Source organism: Solanum lycopersicum, chromosome 3, assembly GCF_036512215.1.
Source record: "Solanum lycopersicum chromosome 3, SLM_r2.1".
In the NCBI taxonomy this organism is placed as follows: Eukaryota; Viridiplantae; Streptophyta; class Magnoliopsida; order Solanales; family Solanaceae; genus Solanum; species Solanum lycopersicum.
In genome coordinates this window covers 62768105-62794425 of record NC_090802.1, presented here as the reverse complement: position 1 = coordinate 62794425, position 26321 = coordinate 62768105, and the positions used below count along the sequence as shown (strand labels likewise).

The 26321-nt window shown below is 31.7% G+C and overlaps 5 protein-coding genes across 5 annotated transcripts; 1 reads left to right on the top strand and 4 right to left on the bottom strand.

Annotated features, from left to right (window-relative positions):
* Positions 1 to 15: 15 nt before the first annotated feature.
* On the bottom strand, positions 16 to 3445 carry LOC101263504 (pentatricopeptide repeat-containing protein At1g52640, mitochondrial). Its single transcript, XM_026030141.2, has 2 exons — positions 289 to 3445; positions 16 to 161 (listed from the first exon to the last, which is right to left on the bottom strand). Exon 1 carries the CDS (start codon positions 3374 to 3376, stop codon positions 1724 to 1726), a length of 1653 nt encoding a protein of 550 aa, XP_025885926.1. The 5' UTR covers positions 3377 to 3445; the 3' UTR covers positions 16 to 161; positions 289 to 1723.
* Positions 3446 to 7273: 3828 nt separating this feature from the next.
* On the top strand, positions 7274 to 8557 carry LOC101250492 (glyoxylase I 4). Its single transcript, XM_004235990.5, has 3 exons — positions 7274 to 7590; positions 7738 to 7843; positions 8098 to 8557. Exons 1-3 carry the CDS (start codon positions 7436 to 7438, stop codon positions 8371 to 8373), a joined length of 537 nt encoding a protein of 178 aa, XP_004236038.1. The 5' UTR covers positions 7274 to 7435; the 3' UTR covers positions 8374 to 8557.
* A 4014-nt stretch (positions 8558 to 12571) lies between these two features.
* On the bottom strand, positions 12572 to 13111 carry LOC138347370 (uncharacterized). The gene has a single exon (XM_069295593.1). The coding sequence runs from the start codon at positions 12994 to 12996 to the stop codon at positions 12742 to 12744; it is 255 nt and encodes an 84-aa protein (XP_069151694.1). The 5' UTR covers positions 12997 to 13111; the 3' UTR covers positions 12572 to 12741.
* A 1051-nt stretch (positions 13112 to 14162) lies between these two features.
* LOC104646577 (uncharacterized) lies at positions 14163 to 14724 on the bottom strand. The gene has a single exon (NM_001365463.1). The coding sequence runs from the start codon at positions 14658 to 14660 to the stop codon at positions 14379 to 14381; it is 282 nt and encodes a 93-aa protein (NP_001352392.1). The 5' UTR covers positions 14661 to 14724; the 3' UTR covers positions 14163 to 14378.
* Positions 14725 to 17012: 2288 nt separating this feature from the next.
* On the bottom strand, positions 17013 to 21168 carry XOPG1 (polygalacturonase). Its single transcript, NM_001247327.2, has 9 exons — positions 20857 to 21168; positions 19830 to 19961; positions 19574 to 19744; positions 19470 to 19490; positions 19133 to 19340; positions 18537 to 18618; positions 18357 to 18465; positions 18082 to 18198; positions 17013 to 17463 (listed from the first exon to the last, which is right to left on the bottom strand). Exons 1-9 carry the CDS (start codon positions 21094 to 21096, stop codon positions 17185 to 17187), a joined length of 1359 nt encoding a protein of 452 aa, NP_001234256.1. The 5' UTR covers positions 21097 to 21168; the 3' UTR covers positions 17013 to 17184.
* Positions 21169 to 26321: the final 5153 nt, after the last annotated feature.

The window sequence follows — 26321 nt, the reverse complement described above, 5'->3', positions numbered from 1 at the left end:
TAAGAAATATTCAAATTTGAGTAAAACAAGTTCTTCAAGAAAATTAAGACAGGTTTTGTGATGACAACAATCATAACCTTAGGTGGCCTCTCCAAAGAGCGGAAGAAAGAGCATTCAATCCTCAAGAGAAAATGCGGTGCCATCCAAATATCGAATTCAACCTGGAGCTTCCATAAAAATGACATATTCTTCAGTACCCTGCTTCTGAATGGCTTCCCAAGTTTCTCAAAACTATTGTCGGAAACACAGCTATGGTGAAAACTGGAAGAAGATGATCTAGAATCCTACCTTCTGTATGCTTTTTCCCATTTTTGACTTTGTCATCTGTTAGCAGCAGTTGCAGATTGGAAACATGGTGGTGAGTGACTAACTGTATGAACTAACTTTTAAAGAACACTCAAGATCATACAAGTATCTTCATATACATCAGAATCAACCTGTCTATCACTTCAAAATGATTTAGATATATCTTCCACAAGCATATAGGAGTTCAGGGGGAAAAGATCAACATTACTTGTGATAAAATAATTTATAGAGGTTCAGAAGTTAATTTGCGTCATGAAAAAATTACAGAATATTGGCTTCGTAGATGACAGCTAACCAAAGAGCTAACCAATATTAGGGCTAGGTAGCATAATAGGGAGTAATTTAAGAGATACGGGTAGAAAAATGCAAGCAGAATCAGTGAGTAGAAAAAATCTGAAGTTGAGACAATCTTTTCATCATCACTTATCTAGAGAACATGCTCCACAGTCCAATCTAGTGGATTGATCTATCCAACTTAGGTTTTCAAGTCCTTACCTTTACGATTCCTGAGGTCATTTCCAAAGAAAACAACTACTCGACATCACACCTAGAAGGATCATATGACACAGTTCCTAGTCACATCACCAACTATGTTGGGTAAGGATAATGATAACATGTAGAAGCCATTAACTAAGCATACATGGCAGAAACAACAAATCGACAACTTATCCATCTGCATGGCATTTCCAGAAAATGTCTCGCAATTGAATATTAATTTCAGATGTTCCCATTCATTATTCATACACAAAAGAATAATGTCCTTAATATGCTCTGGTACAGCCGGAGATTCTTGTATGCCTTAACTAATGTATTCCAGCAGTAATTACCACTTAATAAGGCATCACTCAACTACCAAGCAGACCTTGCGACCCTTACTAACCTTTTTTCCCTTTCTAATAAAACCCCCTTGTTTACTCTTGAAAGTTGATGGCCCTTCAGCTTGTCCTTGAAGGATGCGAAGAATCAAACACAAAATGTCGAATCCAAGAGATAACTACATGCCTTTCGTTCCTTAACCTTGCAAGCCAATTACACCACATCCAAATCTTTACAAGCTAGGATGTCATTTACACATACTGAATAGTAAAGAGCAACTGGGCCCACATGAAAGCCAGACCATAAAAATAAATCTAGGCTTTTGCTACGGAAATATACAGATCAAGAAACTCACTTGGACCAAATTGTCACCTTGACTATAATTTTCCATCACAAGATAATATGTCGGATCAAGGTTTTGCCTCTGTGGCTATAATTGCTATCTGAGCCAGGAGTTCTCCCTGGGTCTAGCCAAGTCAGTGCCACTCACTGCTATCAGAAAACAATGAAATGCAGCATGACTTACCAATAAACGACATGCGACAAGAGTACGTATCACCTTGACCAGGGAATTGAGATGATTCTAGATCATTAGATTCTCTCACTCAAAATTTTCATCCGAGTATTCTTCATCATGTTTCAATTTCAAACGGGCCTTATTACCTCTCATTACACCTGCCAGTTCTTGAATTAAACTAGATGTGCTTCTTTCCATTTTATCTGCAAGTATCTCAGTCTGCTCTGCAAATCCATGACCTATTAGTCTATTTCTCAATTTTTCACACGTCTCTGTATATGGAGGAATGCCTTCATCTATCATCATTTCAAAATATTTACATGCTTCCTCCAGTTTCCCTTTCTTCTGACAGAAACCATGTACCATGACAGCATATGTCGAGACTGAAGGATAAAAGTTCCTGCCTTCCATGCTCTTCCAAACTTTCTCAACTCTATCAAACCTTCCCACCCTAATAAGCATCTTAAGCAACATATTATATGTATGTTTATCTGGTAGGCAGTTGTTTTGTTCCATTCTTGAAACCAGCCTATGTGCCAAGTTAACTTCATTCTGATCACAATGAGAAGCTAGGATTGTATTGTAACTCCAACAATCAGGTCTTACCCCTTCGTTAATCATCTCATCTATCAGTTGGTAGGCCTCATCAACCTTCTTGGTCTTACAAAGCTTTTTGATGATACAATTATATGTAAATACATTAGGCACAAGTTTGTACCTTCTCATCTGGTCAAGGACCCTGAAAACTGAATGAATATCATTCCCTGCGCAATAACCATGAATAAAAATTGAATAACTAAAAGCATCAGGTATCAGTCCAATGGACCTCATCTTCATGAAGAAGTTGAAGGCCTCATCCATCTTACCAGCCTTGCATAGTGAGTCCAAAATACTATTATAAGCAAGCAAATCAACTGAACAACCTCTTTCAAGCATTTCATCAAACAGCTTTTGTGCTTCAGCAACTTCCCCTAAATCTCCCCATCCCCTTATCAGAATGCTGTAAGTTTTCACACTCGGCATGAAATCATCCTTCACTTTATCGAAAAACTCCTGCGCTTGCTTGGCATGCTTTCTTTTACACAGCGCCAGCAAAAGCTTGTCGAGATCAGCTAAACATGGTTTAATCCCAAAATCTACCATTTTATTAAAAGCCCTAATTGCATCAGCTGGCAAACCAGCTCTACTATAAGCCCTGAAAACAAGCCAGAAAATTTCGGGAGTAATTTCACAAGACCTATTCGTTCTCATCTCAACAAGGAAATCCCATATCAAGGGGAACTGTTTACTACTTCCTAATATATCAACAAGAATGCGAAAGCTTTCCCGACTATGGCAAAAACCTGATAACTTTTGTGCCCATATGAAGAACCTGTGCGCAGAGAATCCCAGATTTTTGCAACGCTTGAGGACTTGTTCAACTACGTCATTTGAAACACTGCCGGAAAATGGATTGAGTGCGGACTCAATGTCGTGGTGAGGGCTTCTGTAGTCACTAAGAATTCGAGAAACCTCATTCACCAGGTCTGGATTTTTTTCAGGTTCCTTTTTGGTTTCTGCATCAGTTAAAGAGGACATGAACAGACAGCCGCGAAAGGCATTGGAGGTAGGAAGATACGAAGGAAATAAAGAAGAAAGACAACATTGAGTGGTTTTGAGTGGAGAAAGATAGCAATGGAAGAGTGTTCTGGAGAAATGATGTACACTTCTGTAGCGAAGAAGTGTCCTAATCGCCATTTTTTTTCTTGAAAAAGTTCAAATATGTATTCATTCCATTTTTCAAATGAAACCAGGTATATTCAAAAGAGTATGCGCCAATTTAGTCCCAGCAACATGTTTTTTGGGTTTCATTTATGGGTGCGGATCAATTTCATTGGGCTTTTATTAGGCCCAAAATGTCGTTGGGGGGCTCAAGTCCATAAGAAAAGCCCGTAAACATAACAAACTATTTTGGTTGTAAAAGTTTGAGAGAACCCTATTTATTGACTATTTGGATTTATTTCTACTTTTAAAATTAAAATTCAGAACACAATACAAAATTTCACTAGTTTAGAATTTAATTATGTGTCTTCCCGTGTGAGTTTTTGAAATTACTATTTTTATCAGATTTCTGTCCCCAAATTACACATGTATCTAGCACGTTCAATTTCATTTATCTCTAATACATAGGATTAAAATTAAATATAATTTATTTCAAATATAACTTATATTTCCTATTGACAATACCGTGGAGGGGTATAATATTTGGCATCATAAGATCCCGTTAAGTAAGCTTAACGTGTATAGATCTAAAATACTTGCCATAATTTGTTACATAAAGCGCATGCAAAACAGCAAAAGAAAATGTACTTGGTACTTATGGATTGGAACGTGTATAGATCTAAAATACCAAATAAATAGGACAAAACATGAGTAAGATATTCATTGTGTCAATAAGAAAATTGTATAATTTTTTTCCCAACAAACTAAAAAGGATATAATTAAATTGTGGATAGAAGGACTAGTTAATCTAAAATAATTACTTTCTCTATTTCATATTAACTAATTTATGATGAATTTTTTCGTACAAAATAATTGACTTGTTCAAAATTTAAGATAAATATTCAAAATTTTAGTTTTTAATATTTGTTTTTTAATATATAAAATTTTGATAGTTTCTATAAAAAAAAAATTACCTTTCATATAAAAATATTACACCATTTATTATTTGACGGTATATTATGTCACAAATTTAATTAATATAAAATAAAGAGAGTGGAATATAAAGTGACATAGAAAATGAAAAGCTAGCTGGATAGCATTGTAACTGTGTTGTGACTTGTGAATTGTGACATAAATGAACAGAGCAATTTGTCACTTTCAACATTTTGATGATGCAGATAGTCAGTTAAATTAACTTATAGTGCAAAGTCGACAAAGCACTCACGTACTTAATTTCTGCTACCTACTTTCTCAAAAAACACATGCTGTGCGACAAGTTCTCACTTATGGAGTATATATTATATGAATTAGGATCCGTTTGGCATCAAGAATATTTGGGGAAAATTAGAGAAATGGGGTTGGTTAATGGTTACATAACTTGTCAAAGTATAAAAAAAAAAAAATTAGTATTTGGCAAATTTATTATATTTGAGAAATTCAAAAAATTACTTAAAATTTTTTATTTTTTATAATAAATATTCATTATTTATTAATTTCAACTAATATTTATTATCACCTCCTTCGGAAAAGTTTGAGTTTTAATTTAACTGATAAAATTGAGATAAAAAGAAAAATGTATGCTTAATGAGTTACAATTATAATTAAATCAACAATAAGTTTAAATATGCTATTAATGTATTGTTTTGTATATATTATTGATTGCTATCAATTATATTATAAGGTTATTCTTTTAACGAAACATATTCATTATAAAATGATACTATAATTTTATGGGTATTTTTAATGATTTATGCGTATAAATCACATTTCTTAAAATAGTTAAATTTTCCCTTGGAGCCAAAGATATGATAAAACTTCACCCAAATATAATTTGCCATTAAAATATGAGAACGTCAGACCAAATATATTGAGCTAATATTCAACTTTAATTTTTTGATGAATTAAACGAAATATAATTTTATGAATTAATTTTATCTATCTCTAACGTCTTGCAATGTATTAATCATGTTACTCAACTCATAAATTAAAATAACCACCTTTTTCAAAATTAATTTCAAAATTATTGAGCGTGTGAATAAATAATTAATCAAAGAACAAGAATGACCCATGTTTAATGGTTACAGATATTTAAATATATGGAATATAAATGTTAAACTCAGATAAAGACAAGAAAGCTCATGTATTTTGTCTGTGAATGCGCTATAAAACAATCTTTAATCTATTTTTCTACTTTTATACAATCCAATCTCTCTTAGTCACAAATATTTTATAATACTTACATTTGTTTGGTGAGTTTTTTTAGTTAGTGAAGCTGGCAAACTATGTTTCCATGACGTTGACATCAAACTTTCAGATACGTGTTACTTCTACTAATTTGCTTTCTCAACTAACTGAATATAAATGCTTTGTATATTTTTTAAAAAATATTTTAATCTATATAGGAAATAATTATAAATATTTGGAATATTTTCATGCTGTAAAAGGCTATTTATTACACCTATATTTTAATTTTATTATAGTAGGATATGTAATTCAGTATACGAAATTGAATGATCTTTCTAGTTATCAACCAACGACTTATGGACATTATTATTCTCTTCCAATATACTTTCAGTGATATTGATATATATAAATTAGAGTTCGATTAAAATTATTAAGAAATAAAATTCGTCAAATTTAAGATAATCAAAAACAAAAAGTTTGGGGAAGTAGGGGGGAACCTGGGCCGGGGCTATCCTGTTCCACTAACCAGAGAAGGGTAACAGTTAACCCCCTTTCATATGATAATGTCATAATTAGGAAAAAATTTAAAAGTTAACTAGAAACTTAACCTTACACGTTGATCATGGTAAATAGGAAAGGAAGATCTAGATTCTTCATTTATTTTTAAAATTACAAAATAAAATTGATAATGCATTAATATGTTCTTAATGTAGTTGGTATTTATATTTTTTTAATTTTATTTGTGTATAAATAGATAATTAAATTTATATAAAGTTTAATTAAATATAAATATTTTATGTGATATAATACACCTAAGACGTCATGTAAGAAATTATTGGAATATAATATTCAATTAAAGTTACTATTGCTAACTCAAAGACCATTAAAAGTGTGTAGAGGAAGTATTATTATGCCTCAATTAATTAATATAAAAAAGATAAAATATGTTGAAAATTTTCAATTATCTAATCGTTCATTTTATAATTAATAGGGGAAATAATAAATTTACTATATTTATCATCATTTTCTTTATGAATCCGTCAATTTAAAATTAAACGAGTAACTAATTAAGGATAAATAAATAATGTCTAATATCACTGTTCTTTACGAATACATCAACTTAAAAATAGACGAATAAAAATAACTAAATATTGTCTAAAATCACTGTAATCTTATCAATAAAATTTACATAAATATAATATATGCATATACTATTATTTTTGCGGACTAGAAAGGTCATTCCATCGCCACATCATGTACTCTTTTTTGTTAACTATATCAGAAGAAAAAATCAACTAGCAAAAATATGAAATTGTACTTCGATTTCTTCGTTCTCTCGTATATTCAAATCGAAATTGTGTCTCCATATTTATCGCCTGTTCGGTGGACACTACATAAATATGCAGCGACACGGTTGAGTATATCTCTAATTATAATTAGTAATAATTATCCTTTAATAACTTGAAAATTACACCTCAAGACTTTTTAAGAAAAATAATACTACGATTTTTCAAAGATGAGAAAATAGTGAGAATTGCCGGGTCAAATACACAGAAATCGTCCGAATTACTATATTTACGTAAATGAATTGAGCAAGAAAATAAAACAGCTTACGTGTAAGAAGCCAAACAAAGTAATTTTATAGATTAATCCACGTCAGCAACTTGTACCTACGTGTCAATCAGATTCATAGTGGGCCAGATGTATCGCAGCTGTCAAACTAAAACAGAGGCAGGCTTTTCTATAAATGTAAGCCTCCTTAATTCATCTTTTTTTCATCATTACCATTACAAATTTGACCTAACCTAATCCTAATTTCTCCTTTATTATTGATAATCCTCTTTCAAATCTCTTAATTCATTTGCTAATTCTTCGATTTGCTTGTTGTTTAGAGCAGAAAAAAAACGAAAGATGAAGGGGAATAGTGGAAATCCACTTGCTTTGACATCCCTGAATCATATCTCCCTTGTTTGCAGATCAGTTGAAAAATCAATTGAATTTTACAAGAATGTTCTTGGTTTTGTGCCTGTAAGGAGGCCTGGATCATTCAATTTTAATGGCGCTTGGTAATTTCATGTTTATAATAAATTACGAAGAAAAAAGATGCATAAACCAAAATTTTACTATATGATTTGATTGATTAAGATCCTTTCTGAATCTTTAGTTTTATCAGATTTTTGTATTGAGATTCCGTGTTTTTCTTCGTGTTTCAGGCTGTTTAGCTATGGAATTGGGATTCATCTACTTCAATCGGAAGATCCTGAGAAAATGCCAAAGAAAACTGAAATCAATCCCAAAGATAACCACATCTCTTTCCAGGTAATTTGTTCTGTTTCCGCCGATTTTACTAAATTCAGTACTTTTGAATTGAAGCCATCGATATATACGTATGAAATTTAGTGAGTATGGTGTAATGCCTTTTATTTTATATAGATATAAACTAGAGTTACTAACTGGAATCGAATGCATTTGGTAGATCAAGTACAATTGAACAGTTTTGTAGAGTTGTACAAAAAAATTTCAATGTGTGCAACAACTTATTTTTATTGAAATTTTTGTTGATTGATGAGCAGTGTGAGAGCATAGATGCGGTGGAGAAGAAGCTAACAGAAATGGGGATAAAGTACGCGAGGCAGCTGGTTGAAGAAGGAGGAATCTATGTAGATCAATTGTTTTTCCATGATCCAGATGGATTCATGGTTGAGATTTGTAACTGCGACAACTTGCCAGTGATTCCCTTAGCTGGCGAAATAGCTCGATCATGCTCAAGGGCTAACATTCAATTGCTTCAACCTCAGCAAACACAGAAACAATCTGCTGTAGTACAAGTCCCAGTGATCAAGCCTTAGAAATTTAAGGACTATAATGTTCAAATATTTTGTTATATTTTTCATGTGTTAGGACAATCCAGAATGATTGATTGATTACCTGAAAGATGTAATATTTGTTATTTAGTGAGTATTCTATGTATTTGGGTCTCTTTTTTTTTTCTTAGGGGTTGTTGGTAATAAGACAAATTGAGAATTGTCCTGATTTGAAGCTTGTTTTTGATTCCTTAATTGGTTATGTTTTCTTGTGATCGCAAAATCTTTACTGAGTTGCTTTCTTCAATAGTGTTTTGAATAATTGGCATGGAACTTAAGGGATTACATAAGACAGACGTGTTCTTTAGCTTGTGCTCGACTTGTCTCAAATGATATTTATGATTCTTTTAACCTTTTTTTGGTTTTACACTTGGTGTATGCTACATACGTTTTGCTGTTAATGTAAATTCGTATAAAGAGTGTTGCAATTAAATTTAAAATGGCTTATATTGGATTTAAACGGTTAAACGCTTAGCCAAGGGGATTCAAATTTGAAACCTTTCATTAAAAATGAAGAACTTCCTTAGTTAAAAATAATGGAATACTCAGAGTTGATTTGAACTGATTCAAAAGTTGGTCAAATTAGTTTTAAGTTATTTTTAGCCCTTTTTAACTTTTAGAAGTGTTTTATAACATTAGAAACAACTTTAAAATGACTTACAAAAGGTTAAAAATTAAAAGTTGATCTTTTCCTATTTTTTATTTAAAAGTTATTTCAGTTTGATTTTTTATTTTTTGATTTAAATTTTTTTTTAAACCAATTTAAACTGGCTCTTCATACTCCATTACTTTTTTTTAAAAAAAAAACATTGAGGTATGTACAATTTCAATTTTGAGTGTGTATTAATAAAAAAAAATAGGTCTTTTCCTACTTTTTATTTTTTGATTTAAAAGTTATTTCAGTTTTTTTAAAAAATAATTTTTTAAGTCAATTCAAACTGACTCTTTATACTCCATCACAATTCATATAATTTTTTTTTTAAAAAAAACATTTTTAAAAAAACATTGAGGTATGTACAATTTCAATTTTAGGTGTGTATTAATAAATTTAAACCGCAAATAGATATATTTATTTTACATGTGTCTCCTATAGCAAATTTGTATTCTATGTAATGCCATTTGTGTATTATGGGGTATCAACTAGCTATGGTAGTCTTATTAAAATAAAAGCAATTAACCTAATCAGATACAAAAGAGCTTTGAGCAAATAAAAAAAAATGAAGAGAAATACTGACTGTCATGTTCAAGTTTAAGTATGGAAGGACGGCAATTTTATTAATTAGTAATTTTATTAATCAGATAAGACCAAACAAGTAGGTTAATCATGTCCCCTTCATCACCATGTCTAGTCATCATTCGAAAAAAGACAAATCATCAATAGCAACTAATTACTGATTAATAAGATTTAAACACTTCTTGTTTACCTAATCATGCAAACAATAAACCAGAGCCACAAAAACTCTTTTAATTTATTATTGAGGCTCTAATTAGAGTAGGTTTACTTTCCTAATTATGTATGAGTTCAAATAATTTGTAGTAGTACGTATCAATTCATATTAGGTAAATAGTGATAATGGTGGAAAATACAAAGTTTCTGTTGATTCGGCCAACTGTTGAATCACATGATAAGATTGGATGCGTACGTACGAATATGCGTATCAAAATTCACATTAAATGATCTTTTTCCAAATCCATCAATCAATTTTAAGATCAATATTTTTGTGAAATAATTTACTCAATTTAACCACGCTTGAGGATATATGCAAATGGATAAATCGTATAAATATCTCTATTTTGAGGTGATTTTTAATTTATATCATTAAATAACAGTGTTTTTAAAGACGTTTCAAAATCACATTAACTATCAAATACTGTTCTCTAAAACAAATAAAGAATATATACCTCAAAAAGCATAACTCAGAACATTACAACAAAATTTGGAATATAGTACACAACTTATGATATGCATAACCCTAGAACGCATGTCGAGCGAAACAAATGTTCAATTTCAAAAGATAATAAAATCTTAAATCAGATTATGTCAAGATAGATAACGATATTTTTACTTTAAAAAATTCATTACATGAGCAGGAGATGCAAAATTAAGAACCTAAAATATGAGAAAGTAAAATTAAACACCAATCCATTTGAGGTGTAATTTAAGAGCGTCACACTTAAATAGATTAAATCTTGATCCAATTTTAAATAATTTTGAGCCCAAACTATTAATCAATTTGAATAAACTGGGTGAATGAATTTTTTGTGGGCTCATTTTCATCTCAATGTATCATCACTGCAACACGGCCCTTCAGCGAGATTCAATATCGAAAGAATTCCTACTTCCTTACAGCCTCACATGTGAGTTTGATTTTTTTTCAACAAGTTCCTCGCAAGCGAATTTGATCTTTTTATGAGTCTGAAAATGACTTCAACCTGCTTTGAAAAATTGATATTCCCTCGTTCAAAATTTGGGGAGTCAATATTAGGAGTTTGGATTTTAAATTTTCTTTCGCTTCCTTACCATTAAATTGTCAATCAGTTTTGTTAGGGATTCACAAGTTATTACTTAATTTTCTAGTATAAATACAGAGTCTACGAAAAAGTTACTGAGTTCATCCGAACCCACAAGCCCCCACCTAACTTCATCACTGGACCGAAAGCCAGAACTTGGAAATAGGTAGTTGGTACAGTATCCTTCTAAAGAACATCTTCTGTGACAATTAAGACCTTTCCAGAAAGCTTTAAGGAATTTGTTAACAAATTATAATTTAAACAAACACCAATTAGGTTACTGGCTAGCTTTTGATACATCCTCAAAAAGTTTGTCCAAAGTAAGAGAATAACCTCTTTTATTCCTTGATTTCCAATATCACATTTTCATGAAGGACTAGACAAGATAAAGATACCCTGTCTCCTTTAATATTGCATAAAAGGGATTATCTTTTTTGCCAGTAGGATCATTAAAGAAAGACCTATCTATATTTTCTCCTTTTGTAATCAATACTCCGACCGAAGTTTACTAAATTTAAATTCACATTAAAAAGATTTCAAAATTGAGGTTAAAAGTAACAAATGTGTACAGGTGTAAACCAGAGACGTCTCGTTAACTATGATGGAATATTTCTTGTATTTTTATAAATTTTACTTTATTTATTTCAATTTATATAATGTAATTTAATCGGAAAATAAAACTTATACAAAATTATTGTTACAAACAAAGTAAGTGACATTTTTTAAGAGTTAATACCAAAAAAAAAAAAAAAAAAAAAAGAATTAATACCTCAGATGGTCACTCAACTATGCACTATTCTCTCAAATTGTCACTCAACTTTCAATTTTCACTCAAAAGTCACTCAACTATGCACTTCTTTCTCATAAAGTTACTCAACTATGCACTTCTTACTCAGAAAGTCACTCAACTATCTATTCTTTCCTAAAAAAGTCACTCAATCTATTAAATTATTTTTTTAATTAAAATTTATTGATATTAATTATTTATATAACAAACCAAATTTTTTTAAAAAAAATACCATTTAAACCATTTAGTGATCCACCCATCTAATCCGATCCATTAAAAAATATGATATGACCCATTTTATTTTGTGTTTAATCCTAATTTAAGGTTTAAAGAGAGGGATTAATTTACGATTAAAAACAAAATAAAATGGGTCATGATATTTTTTAATGGGTTGGGTTAGGTGGGTGGATCACTAAATGATTTAATTTATTTTTAAAAACTTTTGGTTTGTTATATAAATAATTAATTTCAATAATTTTTAATTAAAAATAATTTAATAGATTGAGTGACTTTTTTGAGGAAAGAGTGGATAGTTGAGTGACTTTTGAGTTAAAATTCAAAGTTGAGTGACTTTCTGAGAAAGAAGTGCATAGTTGAGTGACTTTTGAGTAAAAATTAAAAGTTGAGTGAATTAGAGTACATAGTCGAGTACCTATCTAGGTATTAATTCCATTTTTTAAATCAGAGAGTACACCTTATGGACTTTTGGCTCCAGAAAGAAGAATGTGTTTGCATAGAATATTGAAAGAACTAAGGAGTACCTCTTTTTGAAAGACCTTTCACTCTTAATACCAAACTACCAATGAAAGTAAATTATGGTGAAATATATGCATCTCTGAAGCAGCACTACAAAAATTAAACATGCAGTAAAGGACGGGAAACAAGAAGGCGACAATAAATTTTTCATATATTACAAGTTATTTATAATTATGACTTACTGATTGACATAGATGACCACACACACCTATAGCAATATAACGAAACAATTCATAAATAATACGCGCGAAAAATTGAGGAAAAAAAACAGAGCTCCTTATGTTCCCCTCTTAAGCATTTTAATTCCCCATGGACTCAACTCTCTGAAGAAGCAGCTGTTTCTTAAACTTCTTTATGAAATTCTCCGCACTTTCGTTGATATCTTCCGATGGCTTGTTTTCCAGCTTCTTCGGCGCCGGGGCCGGCTTTCTCATTTTGGTAGAATTAGGCCTCTGTATTTCTCTGGTGAAATACTCCATCGGCCTTTCTGTTTTTTCCTTAATTTCTTCGACTTTGGTTGTGCGGTAGTAAAGGGAATTCAAGGAACTACTCATTTTTTTAAGCTTAATTTCTGTTCTGCTCTAAAAAGACACTTGAGTTGATAATGCTCTGCTCCTATCGGCTTTTTGGATACCCGTATTTATAGGTAGACGCCAATATAAAAGATCCAACTTTTCCAGTTCTATGATTCGTAATTTATAATAATTATGATTGTGAAAGTGGGGAATATGATTCCCATCTACTTAATTTTTTAAGGAAATATTCATAGTTAAATTAGGATCGTTTTTAGAATGTGAAAGTTATGTCAATATTCGTAATATATAAATTAGTTATGAGAAGATTTATAATTTATTATGTTATTTTGGGAATGAATTAGTATATGAAAATTGTTTTATCTCCTCTATTGTACAAAATAATACATAAAAATCTCGTGATTTATAAATATATTAATCATGTGAATTCTAATCTACAACCAAATATGATATCATTTCATACACAAGCAACTGATCTTCTGACCAGTCACCAATCATAATATTACTTAGGTAGAATATAACATTTTTATAACTCAAGACTCTAAATCAGATAGATACCAAGTGATCCTGAGTATTTTTGGAGGAAAAAAACGTGTCATGAAATTAGGTAAGCTTTATATTAAGCGCTTGATTATCATTTATCACGTGATAGGAACAAACCAAAAAAAAAAGGTAATTATAATTAAAGGGGTCCTTTCTTTCCACACAGCTAACAGTAGATGATAAAAGGTCCAACTAGATATGTAGTGTCAACTTATCACAGATGATATGTTTAATATTATTATCAATCTAAATAGGACATAATGAAATTTTAACCAGGTAACGACATAGGAAAAATATTTATCAGAATTTTTTTCATCTAAAAAGGATAAAAGAACATGTCTCAAAAAGTTTAATTCTAATTTCTAATTACTGTAATAAATTTTGAAAAATACATACTATGCTGCATAAACTTAGTTCTTATGGAATTTAGGTGAACCCATGTAAAAGTTTAGTTTCGGAAGATTCAGAAATTTGAAAGTTATGTCGAATAAATTAGGTCTTGGATAGATAATACCTCGAGGGGCAATCTTTATAAATACATACAGCTCAATCGCGATCCTGTTTGAGAAGAAGGATATATCTACCATATCCATATGGTTTTTGAAATGAGTCATTTTATGTATGAATAAATCTAGCAAATGCACTGAGGGTGAAGATTTATACATCTCAACAGAGTAAAGAACGGCAACAAGAAGGCAAATTTCAACAGATCCAGTAATATTTTTTTTATATATAAAAGTTATTTATAATTATGACTTACTAATTGACCACACACACAATACACATATAGCAATACAATGAAACAATTCATACATAACACACGCGAAAAATTGAGAAAAGAAATAATGAAACAGAGGTCGTTATGTTCCCCTCTTAAGCATTTGTTCATAGTTTTCTATGGACTCAAGCCTCTGAAGAAGCAGCTGTTGTTTAAACTTCTTTATGAAATTCTCTGCGCTTTCATTAATGTCTTCCGATGGCTTGCTCTCCAGCTTCTTTGGCGCTGCCGCCGGCTTCCTCATATTCGTAGAATTAGGCCTCTGTATCTCTCTGCTGAAATACTCCATCGGCCTTTCTGTTTTTTTCTCAATTTGTTCAACTTTTGCTGTGCGGTAGTAACGGGGATTCAAGGAACCACTCATTTTTTAAACCTTAATTTTTTGCTCTGTTCTGAAAGAAAAAACACTTAAGAGTTGATAGTGCTCTGCTTCTATCGGCTATTTGGATACCCATATTTATAGGTAGACGCCAATACAGGAGATACGACTTTTCCTCTTCTATGATTCGTAATTAATAATTATGAGTGATAAAGTTTGGAATCCGATTCCCATCTACTTTTTTGGTCCTTTATCCACGCCGGTAAGCTACCTAATAATTGTTTTTGTTTTGAAGAAATAAATCATAGTTAAATCAGTGTGTAATCTGTGAAAAGTAATATAAATTAGTTTTGAGAATATTTTTGTATTGTTGGTTATTTTAAGTATGAATTATTTACTTAGGATTAAGTTATTGATGTATTAGTATAAAGTGCAAGTAGATTAAATTGTCTCATGATTTATCTATGTATTAGTTGAGTGAATATTTAAAGATAATACTTTGATCTATATATTAATAACTTATCTACTAACCAATTGTCTATCATAGTATTACATTATTATTATTATTATTTGTGTGCAGTGCCGGAGCTACGGTATGTTTAGAAAGTTCATTCGGTCCTCCTTCGATGGAAAATTATATTATTTTTATATGGTTAAAATAAATTTTTAGTTATATAGTAGATGTCAAAACCCTTCAACTATTTCGCATGTCTATTTCTTCATATTTTGAACTTTCTTATTGAAAATTCTGATTCCACCTCTGCTTATGTAAAATTTATTATTTACATAACTCACCTCTAAATCAGATATCAAATCACCCCGCGTGTTTTAGTTAAAAGAAAGTGTTCCATGGAATTAGGTAAGCTCAGTAAATATGCACTTGATAATTATTTATCACGTGGTAGAAACATAGCAAAAAATAATAATTATTATAATTGAAGGGGTCCTTTTTTCTTCCCCCACTTGGTTAACAAAAGATTGATAAAAGGTCCAACTAGATGTATGGTGTCAAATTGTCACTAATGATATGTTTAATATTTATCAAACTAATTAATAGGACAAAATGAAATTTTAATCAGATAACTACGTGAGAAAAATGAAAATAATTAAAATAGGCAAGATAGACATAAAATTAGTAAATACTTGAGATGGAGAAGAGCCGCCTATTAAAATGGTTGTAAGTAGTTGAAATTCCCCACACGAATGCGTTTCTTAAGCCGCGAAGTTTGAAAAAATTGTGGCATAAGCAATGGATTAAAACCGAAAGGTCCCATGTTTGGTCGCCATTTCTGACGATTCAAGGTTGTCACTTTCATGTGCAATGCTAATTATTTTGATTTTTACTCTACATCGAATTCATTATATTATTATAAAAAATGTAATTAAATAATAAAAGTATATTTTCTCAGACAAATTAAATTGTTACATGACATGATTATGCACTTCAACATTGTATCATGACAGAATTTCACACGTGCTGTTGTGACTATTAACAGATTTAAAGGAATCTAAGAAGAAAGAAAGGGGATACACGTCCATTGAATAGCGGCATGGCATCTTTTTAGTTTATTACTATACCTAAATAAATGCCTAACTGTTGCTTTGTAGGTAGCAAATTATTACTCAAATCATATGGCATGGGCAAGTAACGTGTCAGCACATGTGATTTTGACTTTGACATTCAATAGAGCCTGCATGGGCGCTATGCCGGTGCCCCTCTCATTTTTCAACTTTCAACTTAAATATACCTAATTTTGGGATTCCATTTTATCACTTGCGGTGTTCTACAAATTTTCTTTCAGCAACCTTCATGTCTTTCAAACTCTAAAAAGTATAGGTTTGGCCATATTCCAAACGAAGTTTCTAGAGCCCAACTCGATATTTTTTTTTCTCTCCAGAAGGTCGTGATTCTAACATTTTGTGGTAATTATTAAACAATGATATGTATTATTTTAATGAAAGAATGCATAGTAACAGAGCAAAGATTTTCAGTGTAGCGATTCAAAATATAAAGAAGTGAACGCATAAAGAAACACGAGATTCATACATTATATTACATTGCAATATAGTTTTCCAGCGGAGATGATTAAGATAAAACCCGAAACAAAAATTAATTATTCTGCAGAAAGGCCATAGCTATACTTCGTAAGTCTCACAGCGTTTATCGTTTCAAGGACATTTACTAATAAAAAAAATACTTATCTGATCTAGCAATATCAGTAAATCGAGATGCATCAACTTCACAGCATACATACATGTACGAAGCATTTCCTGTTTTGTCATCCAATTACTTAGATAGCGTACTCTCTTTTTTCATGAAGATACATGAAAAGGAATAAGCACTTTATTTAGAGATGAATGAAGCAATAACAATCCATTAATCAACACTCAGATTTTCTTCCATAAACATTAGTACTTGGACAAGCTACTCATCAGTACGTCATGGACTATACTGTTCCTCTGGATAAGTTAACTAGCTTCGCTCAGGAAAATGAATATCAATGACAACGAATTTAGCAGCTTTCGATGATATATGGTGGAGACATTTGTACACTTACAATAGAAGACATCATATCGATTGACTCCAGTTAGATAAAAATTTTGGCTGAAGAATGCCGTCATTACAAGGAAAGCAAGGAGGGGGATAATTTAAACCTGAGGTTGTGCCATATGCCTGCCAGCAAAAAAATGTTGTAGGATCCCCAGAAGATGAAGTAAGTTGAATATCTTCCAAGTACAACCTTCTGCAGGGGAAGCTGTCGCTACAGGCTAGTGTTATTGCCCTTTCTGTAGCTGAAGTTCCTTTAATACCCATAAAGGATATGTTGTCAATGTGAATGTTTGAAGTCTGCGCAAGTCCACAGTTACACTTAGTTTTAGCCCACACATTCACACACAAACATGGAATACTATTGATGGTCTATTTCTTCACCTAGATGCTGAGCAGTGAATTACTATTTTCATTTTGTCCAGAAGTAACAAGTAATTATCAGAGAAGAGTTTAATACAGAGCTAATCACATCCATTCCAATTTCTTTGTCTGGTTTTTACTTGGCACATAGTTTAAGAAAACAAATAGGACTTTTGAAACTTGTGGTCTTCATATGTGGAATGTACTAAAATGTTCTTTAATATGGTGGTCCATGTCATGCAGAAAGTTCAATTTAAAACAGACAAATTGAAACGGAGGGGTATCATATATTCACGTAGTTCTCAAGCAATAACTCCATCATGGATGTCGCTACCTTCACTAATTCACTAGTAGGCCAACAATTTACTTTGTCAATAGACCTTTGTCATAAGCTCAATACAGAAATGGCCTTGGCTAAGAAAGGCTCACCTAAATACCTAGCTAAAATGCAGAACGGACATGCAAGAATGAACTCTTTTCCACACAACCAATTTATAGAACAGTGAAAGAAGCTGAATTTGAACTGAGAATCAAGAAATGGAGTACAAAATATACCTTGTTTGAACAAGGTTTCCTAGAATCACAATAATATTGGTCGATTATGATAGGATTTGAGACATTTTCCATCCAAACATTCTCGAAAGAAACCTTTTTGACAAACCCAGAACCACCCTGTAGAAGCATTAAGGGGAAACCAACAACACGATTAGGATATGCAACCATAGGTAGCAAATTTATATTTTAGAGATGAAACATAGTGCAGAATGATCACCAAAAATGGTGTCGAGGTTTTGAAGATTCCTCTGATGCGCATATGGAAACAAGATTACCTGCCAAGTCTTTATTCTAACCCCGTTCTCAGTGTTGGAAATAGATGCTCCATTAACATGAACATTGTAAACCTGAGAAAATGAATTTGACTTTCCCAAGCTTCCAATGCTAAAAGAACAGGGAACTAATTAAAAACATCATCTTATACATAACTTCAACAAAATAGAAAAGTGTTCTACCTTATACCATGGCCTGGCCCACACACAATGTCTTTGACTTTGATCCGTGATGAATTGCCGACAATAGATATGCAGTCATCTCCTGTATTCAGTTTCTTCGTTAGTCAAAGATAATGAAATATAAGATAGGGGCTCGAATGTGAATACAATATCCTTGATCATACAAAATCAATGCATTGTTTGATGATGAAATTGCCTCAACTGGAGTATCCAGCAATAGCGAGAAAAACTTAAAAAGAAGAAACTAACCAAGTATCAATCAATCTGGCGTAAAGAAGAGTTGGTTTTATATATTTTATCAGCTTATTGTATCCAAAGACTTCACATACTGACCATAATTGAACTACAACTACTGGTCCACTATTTCAGATCCCCTAGACAATCCTTATATTTGACCTCCGCAAACACATAGTTATGTCCCATAAAATGCATTATTGGAACCATAGATCCGAATTTAATCATCTAAAACATTCATTGTATTCATTAGATTGTAATCCAAGCCATGTTGAGCAAAGTTACAACTAGAAACAACGATAATGCCAAATAGTGATCAGATGATCTGTCTCTCCAATTGCAATGACTAAAGATCAACTAACCTGTGCCAATAATGCAATCCTTGACATTGACCTGTGTAGATGAACTTATGTGGATTGCATCGGTGTTAGGGCTATCACCTGGGGCTTTGACTACGAGTTGTGATATTGTAACATGTTTGCAACCAGTAAATGCTAAATGCATTTGTTGACTATTAAAGATCTTTATGTTCTTGACCTTCAGGTTGTTGCATTTGTGGAAAGTTAAAGCCTGCACTCCGATTAATTAATGAACCACAAGGAAGACCAGCATCAGATAAAATTCTTTTTCCTGAAAGAAAGTCGATATCTAATGTATAAGTCAAAATTAAAATCACATAGAGGAAATGGCAGAACTGACCGTTGGAGCATGATGACAAGGCTAGCAAAATAAAAAGAAACATCAATTTCATTATGTGAAAGGGTAACATAAAGCACGATGTTAACAATGGCGAAGAGAATTACATTTGTTCTGTTGACCTTGCATGACCGAGCCCACCACTCCTGGCCCATACCATCTATAATTCCTCCTCCTTCTACTGTCAGGTGTTTTACTTTAAAGAAATAGATCCATTTTCGTGGATTCAAGTCATCCCAGACGTCAGGATCCTTTGGTGCTAAAATAGTACCTGCAATCTTGTGTATATCGAAAAAGACACCTGAATACCATTTCGTGGAATAAAGAGTTAGACAAGATGCAATATCTCAATTAGGCACTCACCCGTATAGACACCTTTGACCGACAAGGACCAGCAAAATTAATTTGTCGGACTAAGAAAGAATAACCAGCAGGGATAACAATCTTTGCATGTGATGGTGACGAGCAGGCCATATCCCAAACATCTTTAAAAGACTGAAAGCACAAAAAAAAAAAAAACTTCTTAACTGAAGCTAAGTATTTCTCATTCTGGTGATCCATCTTCATAAAAAAAGTCTCAAAAACTTTTAGCTCACAAATTAATAAGGACCAAAAATTTTCACTACCTCCACAAGGTAATGGTAAGGACTATGTACACTCTACCCTCCCCAAACCCCACTTAGTGGGATTTCACTAGTTATGTTGTTGTTCTTGAACTAAGTCAAGCAAATCAAGCAGTTTTTTGCTTAGTTTCCCATTACAATAAAAAAATATATGCTCTATACTTCTTCAAAACCTTTTCTAATTTATTTTTTTTAATTTAATGTATCAATCTTACTACAGTACAAAAGGAATGAGTAAATCATCCTTTCAATAACAAACTTATTGTTACGTTTGTGGGCCTGGCTGCAGGGGTTGCACATCCTTAACATTCTAAGATTAGTTCTTTATACCAACCTATCAAAACAGGATTTATTGGTGCATCTGTATCTATCATTCATTGAGAAATAATAAAGAGTTGGTGATTGGCCATTGGTTCTCTTCCCTTTGAAGGTTTCACATTGTGTTCCTTCTTTTCGTTATTATTACTTTCATTAGTCGTTGTCTTGTAACACCTAATATCCATGAAAAATATAACTATTTTGATTTTTGATCGATATGCACAACGAACAAAATCAACAACATACTCAGCATAATCTCATAAGTGGGGTATAGATGGGGTATAGAGAGGGTAATGTATATGTGGAGAGCTATTTCCGATAGATCGAGAATGATCCACAATGAACAAATAAGAAAATAAATATTTTTCAGCGGCTCTTAAATGAAGCACATAATCATATAGTGAATGCCGATAAAATTAAGGACCTTTAGCGGAATAAAGGGGATTCACCTTAGTGTCATCGGTAATCCCATCTCCGGTAGCTCCAAAATCGTTGACTCGAAAAAGGGATTCCGATTTGGTCCTCAAAGAAGCAGATGCTGGAAGTAGCTGTAAGAGTGACTCAAATCCACTTACATTTGCAGAAATCAAGAGGAAATAGAGACTGTAGAGTGACAGAAACAGAGCAACAGATTTGGAATAGGACGAGAAATTAAAGGAAGAAATGGAGGAGGATGCCATCTTCCCCATTTTCCATTAGTGGGAAGCACTTTTGTAACTTAACAGAGTAGTACTAGACAAGGTCAAAATCACTGTCGGCTACATTTTTCCCAAAAAAAAAGGCTTCATAAGTCACAAGCCTATTTAATGAGAGAAAATTACATACATAGATGTACTTTTGACTTTTAATTTGAAAAGTTTTAGCCTTCAATTTACACTTAAAATAAACATCATCTAAACTGACTCAAAAAATGATTTCGAAAAGCGTATAATCATGTGATTTTTTCCAGGTGGGAATCGATACTTAATTTTTTTACCGGCCTTTAGTAGATAGTAACAAATTTAGATTTAAAAGCGGTTCATAATTGATTAAAATTATACAAGCACTTATTAGTATGAGAATTAGTAATTAGACATTATGAATAGAAAAATTCTTTCGGTTAGATTAATATTTTACCTATGTAAATTTATTTATTTTAAAATATTTTTATCTATTTAATTTTAATACATTTTAACTAAAAAATAGTTATTTAAATAAAAAAAATTATAGACTTTTTGATTTTCTAGTCAAATATTCTGACCACTTAACATTACACATATTAGATATGTGAATTTTCTAATAACAAATTAAACATTGTAGGAATTTTATGCTTGAGTAACTCAACTCCTAAGTTCTAATCAAATACCCAATGTGGCATTACTTATATAAAATTTAATGTATGCATAATTCAAATTAACTATCAAACGGCTTTTTTATTAATTAAATTTTACATTTTTTAATCTCTCTATTAGAAAATATCTATAAATTCACCATATTTGTAAATTATTTCACTATTTAATTATATATGATATATGTTAAAGTCATTACTTACTGTTTGATGGTAATATAATTTAATAAATAGTAAAATAACAATATGTTTTTCTACATAAAGGAATACAAAAACTTATTGAGTATTTTGATTAAAAATGTGTTGAGACTTGAGTCATGTAGAATAAGGATAAAAAAGAAGTTAATCAATAATCTAGTGATAGAAGTATATAATTCCTTTAATTATAATTGAGCATGAGCCATTTCGCATAATTGGCAAATGAAACAAAAGAAAATGATTCAATTATACCTGATGTCTTACGCTTTTCTTAATTTACAAAAATAAGGATTTATTCAAGAAGCTCGCTTTTAAGAAAATTGAGATTCGTGAATTTGTAATTTGTACAACCTTACTTTTGTGAGTGTGCTTCCTCATTATTACTTGTTGAAAATACAATCACATAATAAAAATGTACTCTCTTAAATAGCTTAAGCTTTTAGATAAGATGATCATACACTTCTAACATGGTATCAGAGCAGACAAAAGTCTTGAGATTGAATCTCACTGTCATCCAAATCAAAAAGAATTTTCACATGCTTGGCCAATGAAAAAAATAAGTGAGATTGTCACACCTGCACTTGAAGAGCAACAGCAAACATTCAATCACACAGTTCAAATGCAACAATGGTGATTAATTAAGATGTCCAAGTTAACTGGTACTGAGTATGCAAATTAAACCAGATTTGAATGTCAAAAAAATGAAGGACAGAGAATAACGATCTGACATGATGAGATCAAGTTAGGTCTTCAATTGGGGAACATAATGCAATTGCATGATCTGGAAATGTGTTTGCGGCCTCAATATATGCATGTCAGCCGTCAGTCGTACATGTTAGATCTCGGAGGAATATGTGATGTTGAGATATTCACAGCACTTCCATGTTCACGAATTGTCAATGAATTACTAGAGCTCCATTCCATGTTCGTATGTTTTTATATACAAGGCAAAAAAAAGTACTATTGAAGAGGTAAGCATTCCCATGCTTGAGATTGAAACATGCTCTCTACTTAGCGAACAGGATGTTTCTTTGCTACGAAATGTTCTCAGCACCAGTGGCTCTTCTAAGAACATAGATATTAAATATATGGGAAACGAGAGGACTGCGTGCATGGGGCAGCAATTTTGTTTTTGTAGCTTGTGATAGACACAGATTGGGTACAGGAATTTAATCTTTCATAATTGCAGCACTCTTTGGTCTCCCCTGTCTTTTACAAACAAATGTGGGCCATAAAAATTCTCTATTTAATTTTACCTCACACACCACAGGTATACCTAGTGTAATCGCATAAACGAAATTTGGAATAGGATGTATAGACCTTACCACTACTTTATGAGTTAGAGAGGTTTGTCTAATAGACATCGACTCAACAAAACAATTAAAAAAATCGAAGCAGGGCTGCAAGAGCAATAGAGCAGTGATTGTATGCTATATATTGATAAAGTTTCCCTTTCTTACTAATCTTCACTTCTTCTTCTTTTTTTTATGTTAACTTCACTTCTTGAGATTGATCCTGTCAAATGCCAGCCTCGAGAGGAATATACTCAACTTGTTGTAGTCTCACGTCCAAAGGTCCTTGATCACCTTTTATGATTTTGATCAATATTTTTCTCACTCATAGGTTCTAGATGTTGGGTCCCTCTTATATTATTCAAGTTTTAAATGTTGGTGTGTTGAAGTTCCATCAATAAATTTAAAAGTTCTTGATCTACTTATATTATTTTTGACAATTATTCTCTCTTCGGCTAACTAACTCAATTTTCAACAAGTCAATTAAATGAAAATCAAACAAAAAATATACTTAAAAAAAAAAAAGTGTGCGAATTGAGTTGGGGAAACAAATTAAACGTATCACTTATAATAAGATAAAGCAAAAATATTCTTAATTTCAGATTGAATCATCGCACATTGAAAATTGATTCTAAACAGCTCAAGAAGATGGAATAAAAAGATTTTTTTTGAAATAATAATACAGTTCGTACACATAAGGATTACCCAGCGTCCAAGAAAAGCAAGAGACCTAAATAGACTATGCCCTCTGGATCCGAAGGAACAAAATCTGACAGAACAAAGCAAAGCAAAAATATAATACATTTGTCTTTTAGCTCAAAAATTTTCTTACACCTCTATGATGGTATGCTCAGGGGCGTAAAAAATAATCGTTCTATTTGCTCAGAATTTTAAGAGTTAAGTTAAACATAATTTAAATGTGATTTAATTTTAATTCATTCAAGTCTAATTTATTTGAAGAGAGTTTTTAATTAAGCTCAATTTAATCTTTAATTTCAATTCGTTTTTTTTATTAAAATAGGTTCCTGTATTAAGGTTTTTATCATCTAGTTAATATCTTTTAGGATTTATCTATCCATTTGTTACATTTTAACAAAAATTCTTGAGCGAAAATTCAAATTGTAATTATAAAAGTTAAATATCAATATATTAATTTATTGACATTAATCGGATTAAATTGGGTGGATCAAGACCTAACTCGTTTTTTAGCCCATTTGAACCCAAATTAAACTTGGACATGTCAAGACTCAACCCAATTTCTATTTCAACCCATTTTAATATCTCAAATTTCAAACCGACCCGCCTATTTAAGTTGGTTGACATTGCTAGAATAATATGAAATTCCTACTTTGACACTTTTTTGTTGAATGCTTATTGTATTTGGCTTGATTTTCTTTCTGTTGCAAAATGACGTCCTACTTGACCATTCATCTTTTCACCAATTTATTGAGAAAAGAATTGTTAGTTATTCTTCATCAAAATTGTCAATACGCGTAACCAAAAATTGCATGCCAAACAGATGGAAAATAAATTATGATGAAACGAAAGTAGGACTTCAAACTGCCGGACCATGAGGACCACTAAAAGAATACTAATATGTGGGTCAAATTCATGAATGTTAGCCATCTATTTTGTGGCTGCTATATTTAAAATCCCAATGATGAGGAAGTTCTGAGACTTTCTCTGCAGTTTCATGTTCATGAATTGGTCATGTCCATGACCACCTCCATTCCGAGTTATCGGCTCAAGGAAATGTTTCTCTCAAGGCAATATGCAATGATTTATTGATTGAATAAAGATAAGGTGTCCCATGCGTGAGTTCGACACATGCTCCTGTGTTTGTTTGTTTTTTTAAATCAAGCAGAGGATATGATTAAAAAAAAAAAAAAAAGAGTTCTAAAATGTTACTAGTATTTTCTAATAAAATTATTCTCCTATGTTCATTCGTATATCTCTTTATTTATTACCCCTTCTCTCCTATTTTATAGGCATTGCACAATTTTTTTAAAGAAAACTTATTTTGATATAGCTGGTTTAACACAATATTTAGCTACTTGTGCGGTTGTCATTTCTTTGAAAGTACGAATAGAATTTTAAAATTAAATTATTTTTAATTATAACAAAGTGATATTCTTAAGACGCATTAAAGATGATATAGCTGGTTTAACACAATATTTAGCTACTTGTGCGATTGTCATTTCTTTGAAATTATGAATAGAATTTTAAAATTAAATTATTTTTAATTATAACAAAGTGATATTCTTAAGACGCATCAAAGAAAAAGAAGAATTTGTTAGAGGTAGGAATTGTTCCTTGTTCTAATCATTATTGACGGTTCTGCTGGAACAGTCTGTCGGGCTAAGTGTCCGGCGCACATGTGAGGAATATTGAGCTTAACATAGGAGGACGTAATAATCAATTGATTACTGAATCATCAGCAACAAATCATGTACATTAACGAGAGGACACCAAATAGTAGCACTTAATTCTCAAAACCGTAACGTGTATCAAATCATCCTAATTAGCAATGATTAAGTGATAAATTAATTGATGTAAACAAACAAATTAAATTAAAATATACCATGATTAAGGAAGTATAGTCAAGAATTTTTATTTTTTTTTTCATTTTTAGTTGGTGTAGCATCAGCATGTGGCATGTGATTTGCCGCAATGGGGGTAGGAAAACGTCTTTCACAATTACGGCGTATTCGGGAAAAAGCTCTAGCGTTTTTTATGACCCTAAAACTCTAGTTTAGCTTAGCACATTTTGATTAATTGTATACGATAATTGCTACCTAACCATCAACTCCAACACAGACGATGAAGTTATTTAGTTTTTCCTTTGCCTGATGCGAAAAAAAAAAATTGAAGATCTTGTTATTATCAAGAAGTCAACAATAACATATTCGGTGTAATAGAAACCATCGATAAATGGAGAGACAAAGAGTAGTGATTGTACGCTATCATAATGGCGACTTCCCCTTCAATTTCTTACCAGTTTTTGACTATTTTCTTCACCTCACGGAATTGATCTTATTAGGAATGTGTATTGATTTGGTAAAAATTTGGTCCACCTAATGAGGAGTTCCAAACTGAA

Coding starts and splice junctions, on each gene's coding strand:
- LOC101263504 (XM_026030141.2), bottom strand. CDS start 3,376: ATGGCGATTAGGACACTTCTTCGCTACAGAAGTGTACATCATTTCTCC.
- LOC101250492 (XM_004235990.5), top strand. CDS start 7,436: ATGAAGGGGAATAGTGGAAATCCACTTGCTTTGACATCCCTGAATCAT. Junction 7,591..7,737: donor TTCAATTTTAATGGCGCTTG/GTAATTTCATGT, acceptor TTCGTGTTTCAG/GCTGTTTAGCTATGGAATTG. Junction 7,844..8,097: donor ATAACCACATCTCTTTCCAG/GTAATTTGTTCT, acceptor ATTGATGAGCAG/TGTGAGAGCATAGATGCGGT.
- LOC138347370 (XM_069295593.1), bottom strand. CDS start 12,996: ATGAGTAGTTCCTTGAATTCCCTTTACTACCGCACAACCAAAGTCGAA.
- LOC104646577 (NM_001365463.1), bottom strand. CDS start 14,660: ATGAGTGGTTCCTTGAATCCCCGTTACTACCGCACAGCAAAAGTTGAA.
- XOPG1 (NM_001247327.2), bottom strand. CDS start 21,096: ATGGGGAAGATGGCATCCTCCTCCATTTCTTCCTTTAATTTCTCGTCC. Junction 19,745..19,829: donor GGTCAAAGGTGTCTATACGG/GTGAGTGCCTAA, acceptor GATATACACAAG/ATTGCAGGTACTATTTTAGC. Junction 18,199..18,356: donor TTAGAATAAAGACTTGGCAG/GTAATCTTGTTT, acceptor ATGCTTCTACAG/GGTGGTTCTGGGTTTGTCAA.